The sequence below is a fragment of the Mesocricetus auratus genome, unplaced genomic scaffold, assembly GCF_017639785.1.
Source record: "Mesocricetus auratus isolate SY011 unplaced genomic scaffold, BCM_Maur_2.0 Super-Scaffold_100023, whole genome shotgun sequence".
Lineage (NCBI taxonomy): Eukaryota > Metazoa > Chordata > Mammalia > Rodentia > Cricetidae > Mesocricetus > Mesocricetus auratus.
The window spans coordinates 9,154,859-9,174,478 of record NW_024429204.1 but is presented as its reverse complement, the minus strand read 5'-3'; the positions used below and the strand labels follow the sequence as shown (position 1 = coordinate 9,174,478).

The 19,620-nt window shown below is 36.9% G+C and overlaps 1 protein-coding gene across 1 annotated transcript in view; it reads right to left on the bottom strand.

Moving 5' to 3' along the window:
- Positions 1–19,620, bottom strand: part of Pkhd1l1 (PKHD1 like 1) — a 138,940-nt gene that overhangs the window by 94,414 nt on the left and 24,906 nt on the right. Inside the window, exons 11-23 of the mRNA XM_013115257.3 lie at positions 18,726–18,836; positions 16,724–16,813; positions 15,273–15,541; positions 13,905–13,996; positions 11,534–11,693; positions 11,056–11,191; positions 10,215–10,358; positions 9,129–9,286; positions 7,766–7,879; positions 5,525–5,674; positions 4,839–4,963; positions 3,695–3,858; positions 2,991–3,163 (exon numbers count right to left, since the gene is read on the bottom strand). Of these exons, the coding sequence (XP_012970711.1) occupies positions 2,991–3,163; positions 3,695–3,858; positions 4,839–4,963; positions 5,525–5,674; positions 7,766–7,879; positions 9,129–9,286; positions 10,215–10,358; positions 11,056–11,191; positions 11,534–11,693; positions 13,905–13,996; positions 15,273–15,541; positions 16,724–16,813; positions 18,726–18,836 (1,886 nt within the window). The remainder of the gene's footprint in view (positions 1–2,990; positions 3,164–3,694; positions 3,859–4,838; positions 4,964–5,524; positions 5,675–7,765; positions 7,880–9,128; positions 9,287–10,214; positions 10,359–11,055; positions 11,192–11,533; positions 11,694–13,904; positions 13,997–15,272; positions 15,542–16,723; positions 16,814–18,725; positions 18,837–19,620) is intronic.

Here is a 19,620-nt window from a genome sequence, read left to right as displayed (position 1 = left end):
CTCAACACAATAATGGTATTATCATTCCAGATAATCTATAGATCTAATGCAACCGTTGTCAAAATACCAGCAAGACTTTTCTGCAGGTACAAAAAAAAGTAACAGAATTTGTATGATAACAGAACCTAACATAAAGTGCTTTAACATAAGAATAAGGCAAAATAACCCACTCTAATCAATATCCATGTTCACTGTGTAGCCAAAGTAACAAAAATCATGTGGTTTTGGTGGAAGGAAATACATAAATAGAATGGAACAGAACACATACCTATAAATATAACAGCAAAATATGCTTAAGTAAGGCTTTCCCAAGTGCATGGGAATAATCCATTAAAGGAAAGTAAGTATCTTCAATAACAGATGCTAGAGTAACTAATCATTAGCAAATGTGCACTATCCTAAGACCAAATCCTATTAAAGCTCAACTCAGAGTGGGTCACATCCTAAGTGTGAAATACAAAGTCTTTAGAGCCAAAATCTAAGATAATGTCCTCAGATTTGAAATCAGGAAACTCATTCATTAAAGGAAAAGTTATTCATAAGTTGCAATCAACCAAAATTAAGCGCTCTCTGGGAGATCTTATAATGAAGGTGAATGGGCAGGTTTCAGTCTAGGAGAAAATGTTAGTTAACAAATACTATAAAGATTTTGAAAAATTTAAAAAGGAACAGTAAATAATCCAATTTAAAACGTGCAAAAAGTATAAACAGACACAAGTGTGGAAGAAGCTCATAAAATTATGTTCAATATCACTAGGCATTAAAATGCAAATCAAATCCTAATAAGATTAATATCACCTAATAGCTAAAATGAAAAATAAAAAGATAGTAAGAACACCAAAATACTAGGAAATTTGTGTGAAATCTGGAATATTCAAGTTTTTCTAGGAGCAATGCACAGTAGTGTGGCCATTTTGGAAAAGAGTATAAAGTGTCTTCTAGAATAGTAGATGTAATTACCAAATTATCCTGTAATTGTAGCTGTTATGCATACAACACCCTAAAGCCAACACTAAATATGGATGGCTCTCATAGGAATTATGCTCAGCGGGAAGAAAGCAATCTTAAGAGGCTGTATATCATTTTATCATTTAATGTCTCGATACACTTATATAACGGTGTTGAAATGACAAAATTATGCAAACAGATTAATGTCTGTCAGATAGATATGTGACGCAGGAAGCTTGTAGGCAATGTAGCTGTGGCTATATAAGGATAATACGGTAGATACTTATAATAGCTCAGTTCTGGTGCTAGTCTGATGGACCTATAGAAGTATATAGAAACATATACATGTGCATGTGTAAAACTGACAAAATCTGCACAAGATGACTTGGTGGGTTGTACCCACGTCAATTTCCTCATCATCCTATTATGTTATGTTATTTGTACAGGAAATTACCAATGAGGGAAAATGGCTGAGGGATATGAGATTATATCTCCAAATTTTTTTTAAATTGGATGTAATCTTAAAATTATCTCAAAGCTAACATTTCTAAAATATCATGTGTTTTTTCATTTATCTTGTAGGTGAGTATGATTTTTAAAACATAAAACAAGTCCCATATTCTCCAATTTAACTTCGAATAAACAACATAAATTGGATTGAAATTAGCAATTATTGGTGCAAATGAGGAATCTTGGAAAATGAGAATTATTGTTTTGTGTTTGAAGAACACAAAGTCCCAACTCAACATATTTAATACTATGGTTAAATAAAGTATTTACAGGAAATATTTACAAAGTGAGCATATTGAAGACAATAATACTAAACACTGACCCAGAATGAGGTAAAGGCAATGTTTTGGAGAATAGTCAGAGTTCTTCATTATCTTCAATTACCAAGCTGTTCATGTGGTGAGGGTTTTTCTACAGGTGTCTAGTTACAAGGATTAATTAAACTTTAATCTTGAGCTTTCGTATATTTGTTTTTAGTTTGTTGTGGAAGCAAAACTAATGAATTGTCCATTTTCATTGGAAATTAAGTTTTCAAATGTTCATTACATTTTTGGCATTGAATTCTTGGGGAATTTTTTATTTTTAGCAGCCTCATTGACAAAATTCCCTTGGATCCATAGGAAACCACACCTTCCCTTCTTTGTATAGACTTTGATGCAAGACAATGAAATGCTGCTATTCATAGCAGAACTAATTTTAAAACATTGCACCCTTCAACTTCTCCTTTAACCACTGATATTTAAGACTCTCTTTTGGGGACTCCGAGGTGAAGAACACTGGTTGTCCTTCAAAGGATGGGGTCTAATGTTCAGCACCCACACGGCAGCTCACAACCATCTGTAACTGAAGTTCCAGGGATCCAGTGTCCTCTGAGGCCTCCATAGGTGCGGCACACATGTTGGGACAGATATTGATGAAGGCAAAACTCACCCCCCCACACACAAATTAAACTAAAGTAAACTTGAAAAATTAACTTCTATCTGAGTGGTGGTGGCACACACCTTTAAATCCCAGCACTCGGGAGGCAGAGGCAGGCTGATCTCTGCCTTGACTCTGATATACTTTCTTTCATTTTTATTACATTTTAATTTAACTCTCTCTCTCTCTCTCTCTCTCTCTCTCTCTCTCTGTGTGTGTGTGTGTGTGTGTATGTGTGTGTGTGTGTGTGTGTGTGTGTGTGTGATGTGTCATGATGTGCTATAGAGATCATAGGACAGCTTGTAAGCCTCGGTTGTCTCTCTCCAAGATTGGCAGCAGGCACCCTTACCCACCAAGTCATATCATAGCACACCAATCTTGACTTTAATGGGTATGTACCCCTGGCTTTTCCTCATAGACACATTTTTAAAAAGAATTCTCAAATTCTCGAAGCATTTTCATCTTCAGGCTCAATAAACCTATAAGCCATGGTGCTTGCTTTGACATAAATGTTATTCAATTGTATACTGGGTATTTTTTAATTAAGAAAACGCAGCACATTAAATCTAATGGTCATGAAGTTGAAAGTAGTAACTAGAAAGTTCTAGGCTTACCTGCCCAAAGCTCACAGCCATCATGGGTATATTGTGACTGCAGTTATACAAAGTCATGAAAACAGAATACTGAATTGCCATAGTTGATCCATTTACTTTGGTCTTGTTCACGTGAAAATACTTTAAAAATATTCCTTTGTTTGCTAATGCTGGAGGTCTTCTCTTTGGCACTTCTGAAAAAGTGAGTGGGAGATAAGATTATGATGTTTATGATGTTAAGGTCTTGCTGTTTTATTGACAGAATTCATGTGTGTATACATCTATGACTAGGACTTGGTAAATGGTGCTAAGATATGTAACTAAAATTTTCACTTGTAGCTTTAATATCACACAAGTCTATGAAAACTTTCAGTTCAACCTTAGTTGCATTTGAAGAACAGTTTTCCTTCTTCATAATTCATTTCTCCAAGATAATCAAGGCAAAAATATTTGCCATAGTTTATTTATTAACAAGCAAAATCCAGAGTCATTAAATTAATCATTGCTATAATTGGAAGAAATCAACATTAAAAATTCATTCATTGTTAAAATAACCACATAGCCCTATTCATTAAATTCATGATACTATTGAGGTTAAAGAATAGATCATTAATATTTAGAGATTAGTATCTTATCTCTACAATGGAATATAAGAATGTTTCCCATGGTAATATTTTACAAGCTACATTTAGAAGGATAATCTATCTAAAAATGAGTCAACATACCACCCAAGGCTGAGACTGTAGGTGTCTGTCCAATGTACACTGCATCCACATAGAAGGACTGGAATTCAGATGATTTTTGTAATCTAATCCTTTGTAGAGAAAAACTTGTGCCAGCATATTTGGTTTGTAAGAAATCTAGAAGATCTATGCAAGTGTAGGTCCACCTGCAATATGTTGAATAATTTTGTGTTCACATTAGTAATATAATGTATAAATAGTATTACAATTTAAAGAATAGGCTAGAGAGATGACTCTGTTTGGAAAGTGCTCACTGAGCAAGCAAAAGTACCTGAGTTCAGATCCCCAACATCTATGTAAAAGCCCGACTCTGCAGGCTTTTACTGGGCAGAGACAGGAAGAGCTCTGGGTCTCATTGCCTATAGTCTAACCCAACTGGTGAGTTCCAGGTTTATTGAATGATTCCAACTCAAAAAATAAGGTGGAAAGCGACAAAGGAAAATGCCCAGTGTTAACCTCTGATGTAAACACACATGTAAACACTTGCACACATGTCCACAGGTATGTGTGCACACCCACCATACATGAGCAAAAACTACCCTAAAATGTTATAGAACAAAAGATTTCACTGTCAGTGAAATACTAATGCTCTGTACATGTAGAGGTTTTATTTATAGCCTTGGCTTTGCCTATAGAGATGTAAAATAAATTTCTATCATGATATTTAGGAAGCTAAGAAACACAGGTGGTGTAGAGCACATTAATGAAGACAAGATAGAAAGAATTCAGCTGTTTTGGTAAATATATGGGAAATAGAATAGTAAGTTCTGATTCTAATTTTAGTGAAAAATGCTTTGAGTTTTTTCCTTTTAGTATGTAATGTTGCCTCTAGGCTTGTCATACATAGGTTGAGACATGCTCCTTTTGTTACTTATCTCTTTGGGTTTTTAAAATTTTTTATCAGGAAGGGATTTGGATTTTTCTAAAGTCTTTTCTGCATCTATATAAAATAATCTTGTCATTTCTGTTGTTTAGTCTATTTTTGGGGTATATTATCTACTGATTTGCATATGTTGTGTTGTTCCTGCACCTCTGGATTGAAGCCAACTTGATCATGACAAGAAAAAGGAATGAGTCTACATATTTATTTGTATGTCATTTGTTTTGAACCCATAATGTATCTTACTTATTTCCAGAAGAGAAGTTATATTCAAACTGCTTATCAGCACTTCTAATGATCTTGCCACTGTCTTGGTACTTGAACTTCAGACCAATGTAGTTGGCCAAGGATCCTTTGTATGCTAAACAAAACTACATGAAAAATATGAAAGGGGTTAATAACAATATTTTACAATTATTCTGTATTATAACAATTCAAGTTACTGCAATGCAAGTCAGTATATATTTATTGAACATTTTCGCATAAAGTATATCAGAGTATTAAAAATAAAAACAATGGATTTTAACCCTTAGCTGCGAGACTTCCTCTTATAGAAGGCAAAACCTAATGATAACATCTATGTGGATTTGAATGTAATTTCCTTTAAAAATTAGAAAATATTTCACTCTATGAGAATGAGTTATCTATAAATTCCAATTAAAATGTATGCAAATAAATTACCTCTAGAATCATAAGATAAAGCATAAAACATGATGATTTATTTCCCTCTTACTATTGGTCTCTCCCTCCCTGCCTGTCTCCGTTCATTTTCTTCTGAGAAAAACCACAGAAGCCAGAATGGGAATCATTATTCCTGCCCAACATGACATGATTCAAAATGGCAAGCGCTTTTCCTAGTCTTAAAATTTCATGAAATTTTATTAGCAGGGTATTTCCCAGATTCAATTAGCATATAGTTTTCACAGGCTCACCTGATTATAAGGAAATAATAAAATGTCTCCATATGGTAATTTGTTTGGCTTAACATCTGTGGAGTCAAAAAGAACAGCTGGGTTTTTCAGGGAGCAATGGCCACAGTAAGCATCCGTCTCAGACGTCTTCTGCCCTCTATTAATATGATCCTACAGCGATAATAATATTTCAAAGGAAAACATGATTTATTATCTTGCTTTTTCCCCCAACATCTCCAACTAAGTTATTCAAGATGCTGCTCCTACCCCATTGTCTCTTTGGTATTTAACTTGAGATAATCTCTCCCATCTATGAAATTCTTCACACATTCATTTGGATCCCTAATCGCACAACCATTTGTGCTCTCTGTGTGGCTGTGCCCCCACGTCTTATCATATTTTCTTTTACTGTGATCTCATTAAAGATGCCTGTTCATTTTGTCATGGATATTTGTTTAATACCAGGTACCAGGGTTTATTCATTTGTATTTGATTTTTCATGATTTCAAGTGATGAACAACACTAACTCTTACGCGAAGGGGATAGCACTTAGGACAAAAGAGCTAAGGACTATGTTAATCTTGATGAGAGGTTTCTAACTCATGTGGAAGAGACCCCACTGGAAGTGACAAATGAGTTGCTTTTGAAGATAAAGTGGAAGTGTTCAAATCAGGGGAAGAATCAACAGATGCCAGAGGGTAAAAAAATCTGTGAGAAGCAGCATCAAAGGAAGGAGAATCCTAGTGTTGGGTGAAGCCAAGCGGAGGACAGAAATGAATGCTGCGATCGTGATGAGAGATGCAGTAGTGAAGGATTGGAGTATAATCTATTCCTCACTGTCAACAGGATTACATTCAGATACTCATATATGCATTGAGTTGAGAAGGCTACCATTAAGTTGAAAACTTTCCATGTTGTCTCTAATACATCTATCTGCTAATGCAAAGTATCACATAGTTTATATTTTAAGGATCCATAGTTATTTCTAGAGCATTGATCTAATTTAAATACCTAGGCCCTATGTTTTGTCTTTGTGTGTACGTGTATGGGCGATTTGCGTACATGCGTGTTTATGTGTGAGGTGTACATGTGCCATGGCACACATTTAGTGGTCAGTCCACACTTTCCACCTCACTTGGGTCTCTTGTTTGCTGTTGCAAGTGCAGGCTAGCTGGCTGTGAGTTTGTGGGAATTCTCATGCCACTACCTCTAATCTCACCATATGAGTGCTAGGATTATAGAATCTTGTCACTGGGGCTGGATTTTCTTGGGTTCTGGAAATATGAACTCAGGTCCTCATATTTGTACAAGTGTTTCATTCACTGATCCCTCTTCCTGATTGGGGATGTCCTTCTGTATGCTGTGAATATATGTTTCTCTTATTGGTTGATGAATAAAACTGTTTGGCCTATGGCTCAGGCTTCTTATTGGCTAGCTCTCTCTTAATTATTAACCCATTTTTATTAATCAGTGTATCTCTGTGTTGTCTTGGCTTACTGGAGAATGCCCAGGTATCCCACCTTTCTGGTAGCTTACATGGTATCTCTTCTGACAATTCACTCTTTGCCTTCCTCTTCCAAGTTTTCTCCTAGTCTGTTAGCTTCACCTGTACTTCCTGCCTAGCTACATCCTGCCTGTCCTTTGGCTGAAACACACATTCCCAGCACACAGAAGGACATCCCCCATCATCTCTCCAGGCCTGTATTTCATATGTTTGGAGTGTCACTTGGAAAGAGTGTACATCTAGCATCTTCAAGTATTCAGAATAAAAATTAGAATGTATATTTTAGTGTTTTCTTCTACATACTAAAAAAACCATATATCTCATAAAGAAAAACGAATTAGGCATTGTAATAATTAACTAAGTGATTTCAAAAAGCCAGAAAAGAAACGTACTGCATAACTTAACCCCATCATACAAATTGTATGTTCTGAAGCCAGTGAGGAAGACAACACATTCTTCACTTATGTGTAGAAAACATATAATCACAATCTTGAGGTCTTACCTTTATCCATTTTGTTCACTGTCTACTTATCAAGTAAATTCATGAATGATGGAAGTACTGTTTTCACAAATGGCTTATTTTAAAGTCAGGGAAGATGCTAAACTGAGCCTTGCCAGAAAATCTGTAGCAAAATTCCCCTTGCAGCTTGACTTAGAACTAACAACTAATGTTAGTTCACGAAGATAAATCACAAAATCGCAAGCACTTTTGGGAAGTTTCATTGAGTCCCTTTCAAGGTTCACTAAACACTACGTACCAAGTCAAAATCAGTTTCGTAGTCCCTGAAGTATTTTACTAGAAATCCTTCCTCCAGATGTGAGATTTCTGGGGCACACTTGGCGCTCACCATCTCTTCCACAGCTACCTGAAACTAAATGAACAATATGTGCTTTAGTAATTTTTTCTAATCAACTTAGGATGTAAGTAACTCTACTATTAATTTGACTAATTAGCTCTCCATTGGAATATGAGAAAATTCTCATGTTAGTCATAATTAGGATATTTCCATCTATAATTTCCTGAGAACTTTTAAATTAATATGTTTGTTTAGTGTCCATTGGCCTTCTCAAGACATTTTTATAATAATTATATCCAATTGGCTGTTATTATCTTAGTTTTTAAATAATGTAGACATTTTATTAAGTAGTATTTTAAGGAGAGCAGTAAAAAATGAAATAAACAATTACCCCATTGAACATATTCCAAATAAATGATTTCCCTAAGTACATTCAAATTAAGTAGGAAAAATGTGCTCAAATGGATTCTATTTTCAAAAGAAGAGATCACGAAAACTGACTGTAACCCTAAATTTCCAATTACCAAAAATACTAAATGTTTTGGATTAAATAGGAATTATTATACACTCGAGTCTTATACTTTCACATCCATTTGTCTAGCAAGGCACAGAACATGTTTGTTGCTTAGAAATTTAAGACTTAAGGCAATGCATAATATTTAATTTCCAAGCAAATACTGATTAAAACTCACTATACAGTTTCCAAGACTGGGTCACCCACAAGCACGCCTCCTTTGAAAACAGTCCCCACTCCACACCTATCCAGCGTGATAGGTCATACTGACCCAGGTTAAAACATTCCTTTTTCTTCTCTCAGTCTTTGCTTGTGGTCAATTGGCCAATATAGTAGCATAATATATTACATATCCTTAAGTATTACTTACATTGGTATTTAGATTGGTTTATTTTTAATAAGACAACAAATTATTTAAATTTTATGACTAAGTTGTTACTGTATCTATTTCTAAAGGTCTCTTTGACTTGTACATAATAAACATTTGGATTTGGGCTGAGGGAGAATACTGGGGTGGGTAAGAGGCATATAGCTCCCTCACAAATGCAGAGAATGGCTGTGATGGTTTTAAGATACTTTCTCCAGAAAAATGGGTAGTCACACCAGAATGGCTCTGTGCCCGTTTGAAACAGAAGCATTTATGATATGCGCGTCACGAAGCTAACCAAATGTTAAGTGACTTTCACGGATGCCTTTCTCGTCTGTGTATAAATGGCCAGTGTGGACTGTGAAAGGACCCAGAAGATACACGGTAGAATGTTCCTGAAAGGACCCAGAAGAAATACATGGTAGAATGTTCCTGGAGCATACTTCAGCTTCCGAGGATTCTGAGGCAAGCGGCTTAGAAGGAACCCCATCCCAGTTTAGTGTGAACGTCTCCAAACTGGGTTTTCCTTTGGTTTGTTCTGTGATATCCAGCGTGACATTACTCCCTTCGAATACTTCATAGCCAAGCAGATCAAAGTCTCCTGCATTGTGGTACCAAATAAAAATTTAAGAGGATAATTGACACGATACAAATACATCTAAAAGAGATATTTGACTGCAACCAAATTGATTGTATCTGGAATTCCATTAACATAAAAGAAAGAGGAATGTGAAATATGTCAAATATTGTAGTATAGTAGATTTATTCATGGCAGAAACAGCAAAATGACATTCTATTCATTTAAATTCTATCTGTGGAATAAGATAAAATATAAGAAAGTCAGGTTACAATCAAAACATGCAGTAAAGGGGAAGGGACAAGCAGGGCATTCAAAACACTAATTTATTCTTTTTAAAGTTTTTTTCATTTTATATACTAAACACCCTTCCCACCCCCATCCACTCCTCAGAGGGGGTAAGGCCTTCCTTGGGGAGTCAACAAAGTCTGGCAAACCAAGTTGAGGCAGGACCAAGCCCCTCCCTCCCCCCTACATCAAGGCTTAGCAAAGTATCCCACCATATGAAATGGGCACCAAAAACGCAGTTCATGCACCTGGGATAGGTCCTGCTCCCACTGCCAGCCACGCCCCCCAACAGATCAAGCCACATAACTGTCACCACATTCAGAGAGCCTAGTTCGGTCCCATGCAGGTTCCGCAGTTATCAGTCCATAGTTAGTGAGCTCCCGCTAGCTCGGGTCTTTATTGATGCCCGTATTTTAGCACAAAAATCTGTTTAGCTTTTTTGGCTATCAATAGAGCATAAAGTCGATTTCCAGTAACGGTTTGCAATCAGGGACTTGTGAGTAAGGCGCCCCTTTGCCACAAGTAAGGCCTTGAATTCCAGTGCCTCGCTCTATTGGGTACCATATTGTCATATATCCTGTTTTGATTTCGCCAAGTATTTGTTAAGGTCTCTGATGAAGTGTCAGAGTTTCTCTATGATCTATAACACAGATGAAGCACTTACCTCTAACCGATACAAAGGTTATTGTGTAGATACAGCGCTGGAGATCCCGCTTGCTGGTCACGTGAACTGAATCGGGTTTTATGGACCAAAGGTCATTTAAAGCTGATTGCAACGCGAAGTCGGACGCATCAGCAGGCAGCCAGACTTTGGATGAATTGAAGAAGGAAAATAGAAGAGTTGAAATCTTTCTAGACTTTCTAGACACCCAAACGAGTGTCTTGTAGTGAAATTTATTCTCGGTAACATCAAAGTTACCATGTAGAAAACTGATCTGGGGGTATTAGTTTGTCTGTTATAATTGGCTAGTAATGACTTTGATAGTCGAGAACCATATTTTATTTCAATGTTCCATAATAATTAGTATTACATGCATTAATTGAAATTTTACTCAAGACAACAAAAATAATTGTTTAGGATTATTAATTTTTAGGATTTATTAATATAGAAATGTGTTATTAACTGATAAATTAGTATTTTGTAGGTATGCTTTTAAAACAATTTGAAAGGTGCATTTATTCTCTATTATAAAAAATTTGATTCCTTTTTTAAAAATTTGATTCCTTGTTTCTAAATTTATACCTGTGAGTTACGTGTATATAAATATGTCTGTGCTTTTATGTGTAAATGTACTAATTTTTATAAATAAATACAATGGTGTATGGCAGAAAGTTGTTTGCCATTTTCTGGTCTGAGCTGAAGCCTTTCTTCATAGTATGATTCTTCTCCTTTGTCTAGCACAATACTGAAGCTATAGTTTCCAAATTCTCCTTGTGCTAGAGTGAATAACTTATAACTGTGTTTATATGTAAAGGCATGCAGTCCTCTGGCTGGTATAGCTTACCAGTCTTTTCCATGTTGTAGATGAATCTGTATTGGGAAAGTGAACATGAGTTAGTTCCCACACATGGGCTGCTCACTTCGACCTGCTGAACTTCGTTAGTGGCATTAGTAGTCTCCCAGTTTTCCAATGTTATAATCTGTTTTCCAAATAAATAACACAATTAATCTATAGACACAAGTGAACTTTAAGTAGTTGTAATTTAGCTATACTATATCTCTCCGGCATTCTATTTTTAATGTTTATGAAATAGAAGCCTGACGGATATAATATGGATGTGTCAAGAGGAAAAGTAACAACTGCAAAATTACATTCCCCTAACACACAGTGTGACAACTAAATGGAACCTGTCCTCATTCATTTACTCTTTTAAGGATTTGGAGTAAACCCAGAGCCTCGAAGATGTTATGCAAATATTTCAGTGATTGTCCCAGGACCAGACACTGATTTCCAGGAAAGTGGATCTGTCATCACTGCAAACCTGTACTTCCGGGATGACTGTTGACTGAGATTTGATGGCTTGTTCTTCATTTGCTGCGTCTCCTGTCTGCTGCTCGGTGAAGACATTCTTGTATTGGTACAGTCCAACATCAACAAAAGCACTCAACGTATACTCTTGAAACAAGATTTCAATGTAGTATCTGGGAAATAGAGTTAAGGAAGATAAATATTTTCTTAATTTTAAATCTTAATCTTAAATATTTCATGCCCAAAACATATGGCATGAAATTGTTCTTTTTAAAAAAGAACAAAACCAGTAACACAAATAAAATTTATTAAATTGCAATAGTGTATAAATGTGCAATTAATACAAGGTTTTATAGCAGTCTGGTAAACAATTAACTATGGGCTATACAAGCATTTCCAAAACGTGGTTCTCATTCAGGTTAGTCAAAAGGTATCTACTGGAGAGGATAACAGCATCTATCCTTGAAGAGATGGAGTAAAATAATGGTGCAGACCATTATAATAACTCCCTGGAGCACAACCTTGAGGATAAAAGGAAGTCAAATGAAGGAGCTGAGCGCTTCAGACAGAGCAGCAACTATGTCTACATTTATCGGACTTCTATAGCTCAGGGGATGTGTGCATTGAGGTTGGAAGTTCTCAATATGGTTTACATCTTGTGTTCTTTGAAAGGTCAGATGATGAAGACTTGGTGTAGAGTCTATGGCTCTATGAGGGTAATGGAAATTTAGCAGGTGGAGAGAAGAAGGAAGTCCATGAGGACACATCCTACAGAAAGATAGACTGAGTCTCTTTCCCGGTCCCTGTCTCTGTCTCTCCTCCCCATTCCTGGAAACAATGAGGGGAATAGGCTTCCTGTAGCCATTGCACACTCCCTGCCATGATGTGCTGGGCCAGCGACAGGGCCTGGGGACCACGAACCAACCATCTGAAACCATGAAACAATATGAATCTCCCGTCTAGTTTGATTATCTCAGCTGTCTATCAGTGACAGAAAGCTGATGCCGTTCTTCAATAATATATCTTAAGGGCAACTCCTCTTGTCATTTAGACTGACTGTGTCTCTCCAACAAGACTGGTGTGATACTTAGAATTAATGAACTCATAAAAGCACCTACCCTTCATCTAACTTTATGTCTAGGCTTGCAGTTCTCAGCCTGTGGGCTGCAACCCCTTTGGGGACCGAACGACCCATTTACAGGGGTCACGTCTCAGATATCCGGTGTTTCAGGTATTTACATTACAATTCAGAACTGCAGCAAAATCACAGTTATGAAGTAGAAGTGAAATAATTTTATGGTTGTAGATTAACATGATATACAAAATTGTATTAAAGGGTTGGCTTAGGAAGCCTGAGAATCACTGACCATCTCCTATCTGTGGGTAACATTCTCTTCCCCAACACAGTCTCTCAGAATGACACTACCATATCCATCTGTGATGAGGTTGCATATCAGCGTTCCTCTTAATTGTTTCATATTACAGACGTAGGTTCATGGAAGACCCTGAATGAGAGGCATTGTGATGGTGAGGTCATGGATTTTAGATAGTCTCCCTGTTAAACTGGTACCAGAGGATTACAGGAGACTCTGAGGGGCCTTAGGAATCTGTTTGGACCTCTGATGCACCTAGGTAGCCAGATTCCATTAAGACTTGTGACTCTGGAAGACACCCTAAGTTCTACAACGTAATTGGCAGCTTCAGAATATTAACTACGCACTAGAAACCCAAACTAATCATTGTGTTAAAATTATTCTGTTCAACCCACAAATGCCACATCAAATAGGTGTCTTTTTTTATCCTCTTCAAAGGAATGAAAGAGACCTACAAACATTAAGGATTTAAAGATTTGGGCTTTTTTATTTTGTTTTTTTAAAACGGGCAACCTTACAAATGTGTAGAAGAGGTCAATGAGTAACAAATATATATTAGCAGTGGCACTCATAAAATGTATATGGTTTTGTGGGTTTTTTTCTCTCTAACAATGCTCAAGCCCTGGGATATTAGAACAGAGAAGTTAGTTAAGTGGAGTACCTGAAAAGTCAGCCCCCAAAAGAATTAAAATCAGTGTTAAATCTCACAAAATTATAATTTCTGTAATAGGATTAATTAAAATTTAAACTTACCTGTTCAATGCCACTATACTTCATTCACAAAATTGTAGAAAACAAACAATTATAAATACAATGAACTTAGGGTTTTTTTTTTTTGCACACTTGGCAAGTTTGTTATAGTGAACAATGACTTCGAGAATGATTAGCTCTCTAAATTAAGCCAATAGACCACTGTGTGTACCAGTAAAAAGCAGATTAAATGTTTTAAAATATAAGGTTACATTGCAAATGTCACACAAAAACTTCAATATAAGAAAAAAATACCCTTACGCTTTTCCTCTCTGAAGATAAATCTCATCTGATCTTTGTGTTGAACTTGAAAAATAACTGTTGGCATTGGCAGAGTGGTAAGCAATCCTCACCTTATCCCAGAAAGAAAAGGAAGAATTTAAACTAAATTTCTCAACAATTAATTTTCATTTATCACTACTTCAATTTTAGAAATTTTATCAATAGGACAAAGGTGAAAAATCCACCTTTTCCTTCAAGATCTGTTATTCATATATTCATAGCAACATGAACTTTAAGTTTATTAGTTCCATCCTTTATTAGTATCAATAGCACTACCCAAGTGTATTGCATAGTACTATCCTTCCCGATAATAGAATTGCAGGAGAAAATAGCAGAGATACAAACTAGAGATAGTTATTATTATTAAACAAATGGACTTTTGTTATGAAAAAACTCAAAGATTTGATATAATGTACTTAAGTGTATGTACACTTGAACGTTCCCAAGCTAGATAATGCATAGGAGAATGAGAGGAGTTTGTGGTTCTCATTAAGAATGACTACATCATCCTTGAATAAGAACTGTGTGGACAAGCTATGAAGAGTTGGAATTAATTAACTGCAATTAACAATCTAACCCTATGTAGCCAGAATAAGAAAATATCTAGTCAAATAAATTGTGTACTGAAGTGTGATCTTAAAATTTGATTAGTTATTTTCACTTAAAACTGTTTTGTAAGAATAGTATAATCCTAAAACTTCAAGTGAATACTGGTATGCAATAGAGTATTTATTCATGGATGTAAAAATTCTGAGGTTTAAAAGTCATTAGTGCTGAGATATATAAACTTAGTAAACCCATGGAGTAGCATAATCAGTAATTTAAAATTCCAATGAACAACAATCATACTTGTCATATAATACTAATATGAAACAAAAGATGACTATCAAATTGGATTTATGATTCCATGTCAAAACCCAAGTACAGATTTCATCTTATAACTGAGAAAATGTAATAAGATTTTAAGATTATCTTTAAATTTCCATTATTTTGGTTATAATTCCTTCATAATAAAGTTCCTGTGGTGTGTGTGTGTATGTGTGTGTGTGTGTGTGTGTGTGTATGTATGTGTGTGTGTGTATGTGTGTGTGTGTGTGTGTGTGTGTATTTCTCTTGGCAAAAGACCTGAATTAGAGAAATAATTTTCTTCCAGACTCTCAAGTTCCTACTAGAATTTTACAGTATTGAACCACATTTGTGTTAAAATAACAAGATCCTAATCTCATGAAGCTATTTCTTATAAAGTCTTTAATATATCCACTAATTTCAATTAACGTAAGTGAAACATGTTAAAGAGATTATAATAATGTTTTTATATTATCCAATAGCATCTTGCAGGTTCCCTACCTTGTCCTCTGGGCGTCCGGTCTGGCTGAAATAAATGGCATAGCGGTCATCACCTCTGATGTAAAATCTATAAACATCAGAATCTGGAGGCACCAAAAATCCACTGAAGCGTGCAACAAATGTGTCTTTTTCCATTGGCCAAGCATAGGATGCAGAATCTATCCAGCTGGCACCCATGTACCCTGGGGTGTGTTCATTGTATTCAAATATCTCTTCAAGGTGTACTGGCCGACTATTATTCCAAACCTCAAGTTTTAGGCCTCTTCCACCTAAATATAATGCAATAAATGAAATTGTTCATTGGGATAATGGTGCCATATCTCGATGGCCTATTTGGTGGTAGTTACTGAGGTCCTGTGTGTCAGTTTATAGTTTTGGGTCATATATGTAAACACACACTCTACATGTGCCTGATCCTAGAGACAGTGCTTGCTATTAGAGCTATTAGAGTCATATATTCTTTACTTTATATTAATTGATTTCCCTGAGTTGACATTTCCATCCATATTAAACATGGGAATGATAGTGTGGATGATACACATTTTAAACATGTTATACCTAGTTAATTCTTTAAGCAAGATGACAGCATGTAGCTGTAATATGTTAATTCATCTATATGGCTCATGTTTCACATAGCAAAGTCCCAAGGATTCAAAATTCAACCATTTGATTACAAAAACAAAATAAAACAAAACTTGGCTTGATCATTTTCTCTAACAAAAGTTATTTAGTAACTGGCTTGCAAAGCCTGTACTTAAAATACAGATATTGATGATTTAATATTTCTCTCAGTAATTGCTTTCCTTTGCTGTTGCTTTTTTATTTTATTTATTTATTTATTTATTTTTGGTTTTTCAAGACACGGTTCTCTGTGCATAGCTTTGGAGCCTTCCCTGGAACTCGCTCTATAGACCCTGCTGGCCTCAAACTCACAGAGATCCGCCTGTCTCTGCCTCCTGAGTGCTGGGATTAAAGGCCGTGCACCACCACCGCCTGACACTTGTTGCTTGTTAGAATGTTGATTTTGTAGTAAAATGTCACCTGCTTCTAGATTAGGTGTCTCTACACTTGTAGGATAAACTCTAACATGTCACCTGCTACTAGATTAGGTGTCAGTACATTTGTAGGATAAACATGTTAGAATTTATCCTATACTTGTGGGATAAATTCTAAAATTTTGGGATAAATACTAAAAGGTGTCAGTTGTCCACTGGGACAGCTTTGATGCAACTATTTAAATATAAACATGTCTTGGGGTTGCAGAGCTGGCTCAGTTGATAGAGTGAATGACTGCTATAAAAATATCTATGAACCTAGAAAATATTTAGGAAATTATTTAAAATCCCTAAAAATTCAACTAATATTTTTAAACTAAGAATATGTCAATACATATTTTCAGAATACATTTCCTGCAAGTACAGACATTGTCATTCTCCCTTACGGTAACTTACCTGGATATACGGTTTTGAGGATCGTAGGTCTGGGGGGAGTCTTGCAGTATATACTGTTTTCTGTGATGTTCAAAATATCACAGGCTTGACCTATAGAAAAGCAAAATATAGGCCTGTTGCAAACAAGTCTTAGAATGTAAACTCCACCATCCTATCTTGAAATGCTGTTAAAATCGTCAATAAATTTATCCATTTTATTTTACGTTTGCTTTGCCTGAGTGTATGTTTGTTGACCACATGCATGCTCGGTGCCTGGGAGGGTTAGAAGAGGGTATCAGATTCTCTGGAACTGGAGTTATGGATGGTTGTAAACCCCCATGTAGGCGCTGGAATCTAAACCCAAATCAGTCCACTGTGAGAGCATTAAGTGTTCTTAACCCCTGGAACATCTCTCCAGCCCTTGAAATGTTTTTTATTAAAGAATATATATATAACCAAATGGCAGAACTAGGGTTTTCATATCCTTCATGTAGTCTTCAATAGGCTTTCTGGCAATATGCCACAAATCCTAGGTAGAAAATTTCTTTATTTTTGTGAAAAAAAATATGGGGGTTCGCTCATAAAGCTACATGTCACTTCTGGGTCCAAAGGGAAGACTTCAATTTTTTACTGATAGTTAAACATTCAAGAGTTTCTGATTGTGAGAAGGTAGAAGATCCCCAGCTCTCTTAGGTGGAAACTCGATTCTTAATTCTAGTTCTTTGGTGATGTATAAATGGTACTTTTATAGGTAGACAGGAAGCAAAGCAAACAAGGGTCCCACTGATGGGGGAAGTCCTTTTGTGTATATGTCTCTTTTATTGGTTGATGAATAAAGCACTGTTGGCCAATAGGGAAGCAAGATAGGTGGGACCAGGAGTGGAGGAGGATTCTGGGAAATGTAGTCAAGAGGGGAGAGCTGCCATATGATCTCAGGAGGAAAGGATGCATCAGAATGGTGTCCTCAGAAAGATAAGTCCTTATAAAAATATATATTAGTAATCATGGGTTAACAATCAAGTCAGAGCTAGCTGATAAGAAACCACAGCAAATGGCCAAAAGCTTCATAATTAATACAGTGTCTCGTGTGTTATTTTGGGGGCTGAGACAGAGGCGGGACCCAGGGAGCTGGCGGGAAGAATGCACGTTACATCCCACAAGGAACATTAGCACTTCTGTGTAAACACACAGGTAGAAGAGTCTATATTTTATACCCCAACATAGGCTTCACATAAGGCTGGGGCATGGTAGTTTTTGAAATAGCAATCATAGTCCATAAAAAGTGAGGATGAGGAGAATAGGGAGGTATAGTGCCAAGTTTCATTTGGTGGCCTGGGATATTTAAATTTCGGATACACCATTTTGGCAACCATAGACTGATTCCTTAGAAGGTAGCAAAAACCTGGAAAAGAGGGCTATAGTAGGGAATGTATGTGCCTAGTGCATGGGCAGGAGTCTGTCCCCTGCCTGTCAAGTGATGTGATGTCACTGTGACCCAGTCGGGGGGTCCCCACCGTCGCTTTGACCTAAGCCCCCTCAATAACTGTGTAGTTCCTTTTCCCGGGAGAGATTCAGAAGACAGTGATGTGACAACAGAGAATCAGGCTTCATGTGCCTTTAGCAATGGGGAGCATGTTAATTAATGCTGTTTCCATCACTAACGCTTGAAGAGTATCCCTCAAATAACAAAGCCCCCCCCCGTTATTAGCAAACTCACTGAAAGGTCACTGTGGGTCAAGAATGGTGCCCAAGAAATATCCCAGAGGGTGTCCTCAGCTGTAGTGAGGAACTGGAAGGTGGCAGCCAGGATACTCTTTGAGGCGGCACTTGGAGTTCAAATTCCAGTGGCACAGGGTTGCAGGGACTGGGAAGACTATGAACCCCCATAACCAAACATTTGGTGAAAATGGCCAGTTTTAAGTAGATGACAACGATGGTGGAAAGTCAACTTTCCATACAAATTCCCAAAGCACAGGCAGGATTTGATCTTATAAAGCAGTCCAATAAAAAGTATAAAAACTACCTCCTACTAGAGCTCTCACTGGGAGATCAGTCTGATCAAAGAACCGGCCGTGAATTGTCAGTGTGGTGCCACCCTGAGTGCTGCCTTTCGAAGGGGACATCATCGTGATCTCTGAGGAAGGAAAGCACGTTACAGAAAATGTTGTAAACATCCCACACAAATCCAATCTGCTGTCTTCTACAAAGATCTCCATGTATTTCCCCTTCCCAGGGGGGTCCATGTCTGTCTCTCTTAGGGTCCTCCTTGTTTCCTGGCTTCTCTGGGATTGTGGACTGTAGGCTGGTGCTCCTTTGATCTATGTCTAATATCCACTTATGAGTGAGTACATGCCACTCTGTGTCTGGATTACCTCACTTGAGATGGCTTTTTCTAGTTCCATCCATTTGCCTGCAAATTTCAAGATGTCATTTTTTTTCCCGCTAAATAGTACTCATTGTGTAAATGATCACATTTTTTAAAATCCATTCTTTGGTTGAGAGGCATCTAGCCTAGATACAGGGGAAATGGGGAGCCTTGGTCCTGCCTCAAGTAATGCGACAGACTTTGTTGATCCCTCATGGGAGGTCTCACCCTCTCTGAGAAGTTCATGGGGGTGGGGTGGGGAGAAGGTGGGGAATGGGAGAAGGGGAGGGAGAGGGAACTGTGACTGGTATGCAAAATAAGATTTTTTTCTAATTCACTACAAAATCCCCAATCTCCAACACAAGGAAGCTCCAGTGCACCTAAGGTTGATTGCCCATGAATGGATTCAGGCTTCCAGTGATTTGGTCCAGCAAAGAGTCTGGTACCACAGCTTTCACAGAGTCCTCTAACAGGCATGTGACAGTGGCCCTCAGAAGGTTGAGAAAGCAGAGAAAACCTGAGTTGAGCACACCCCGCACTCAAAGAAACCAGG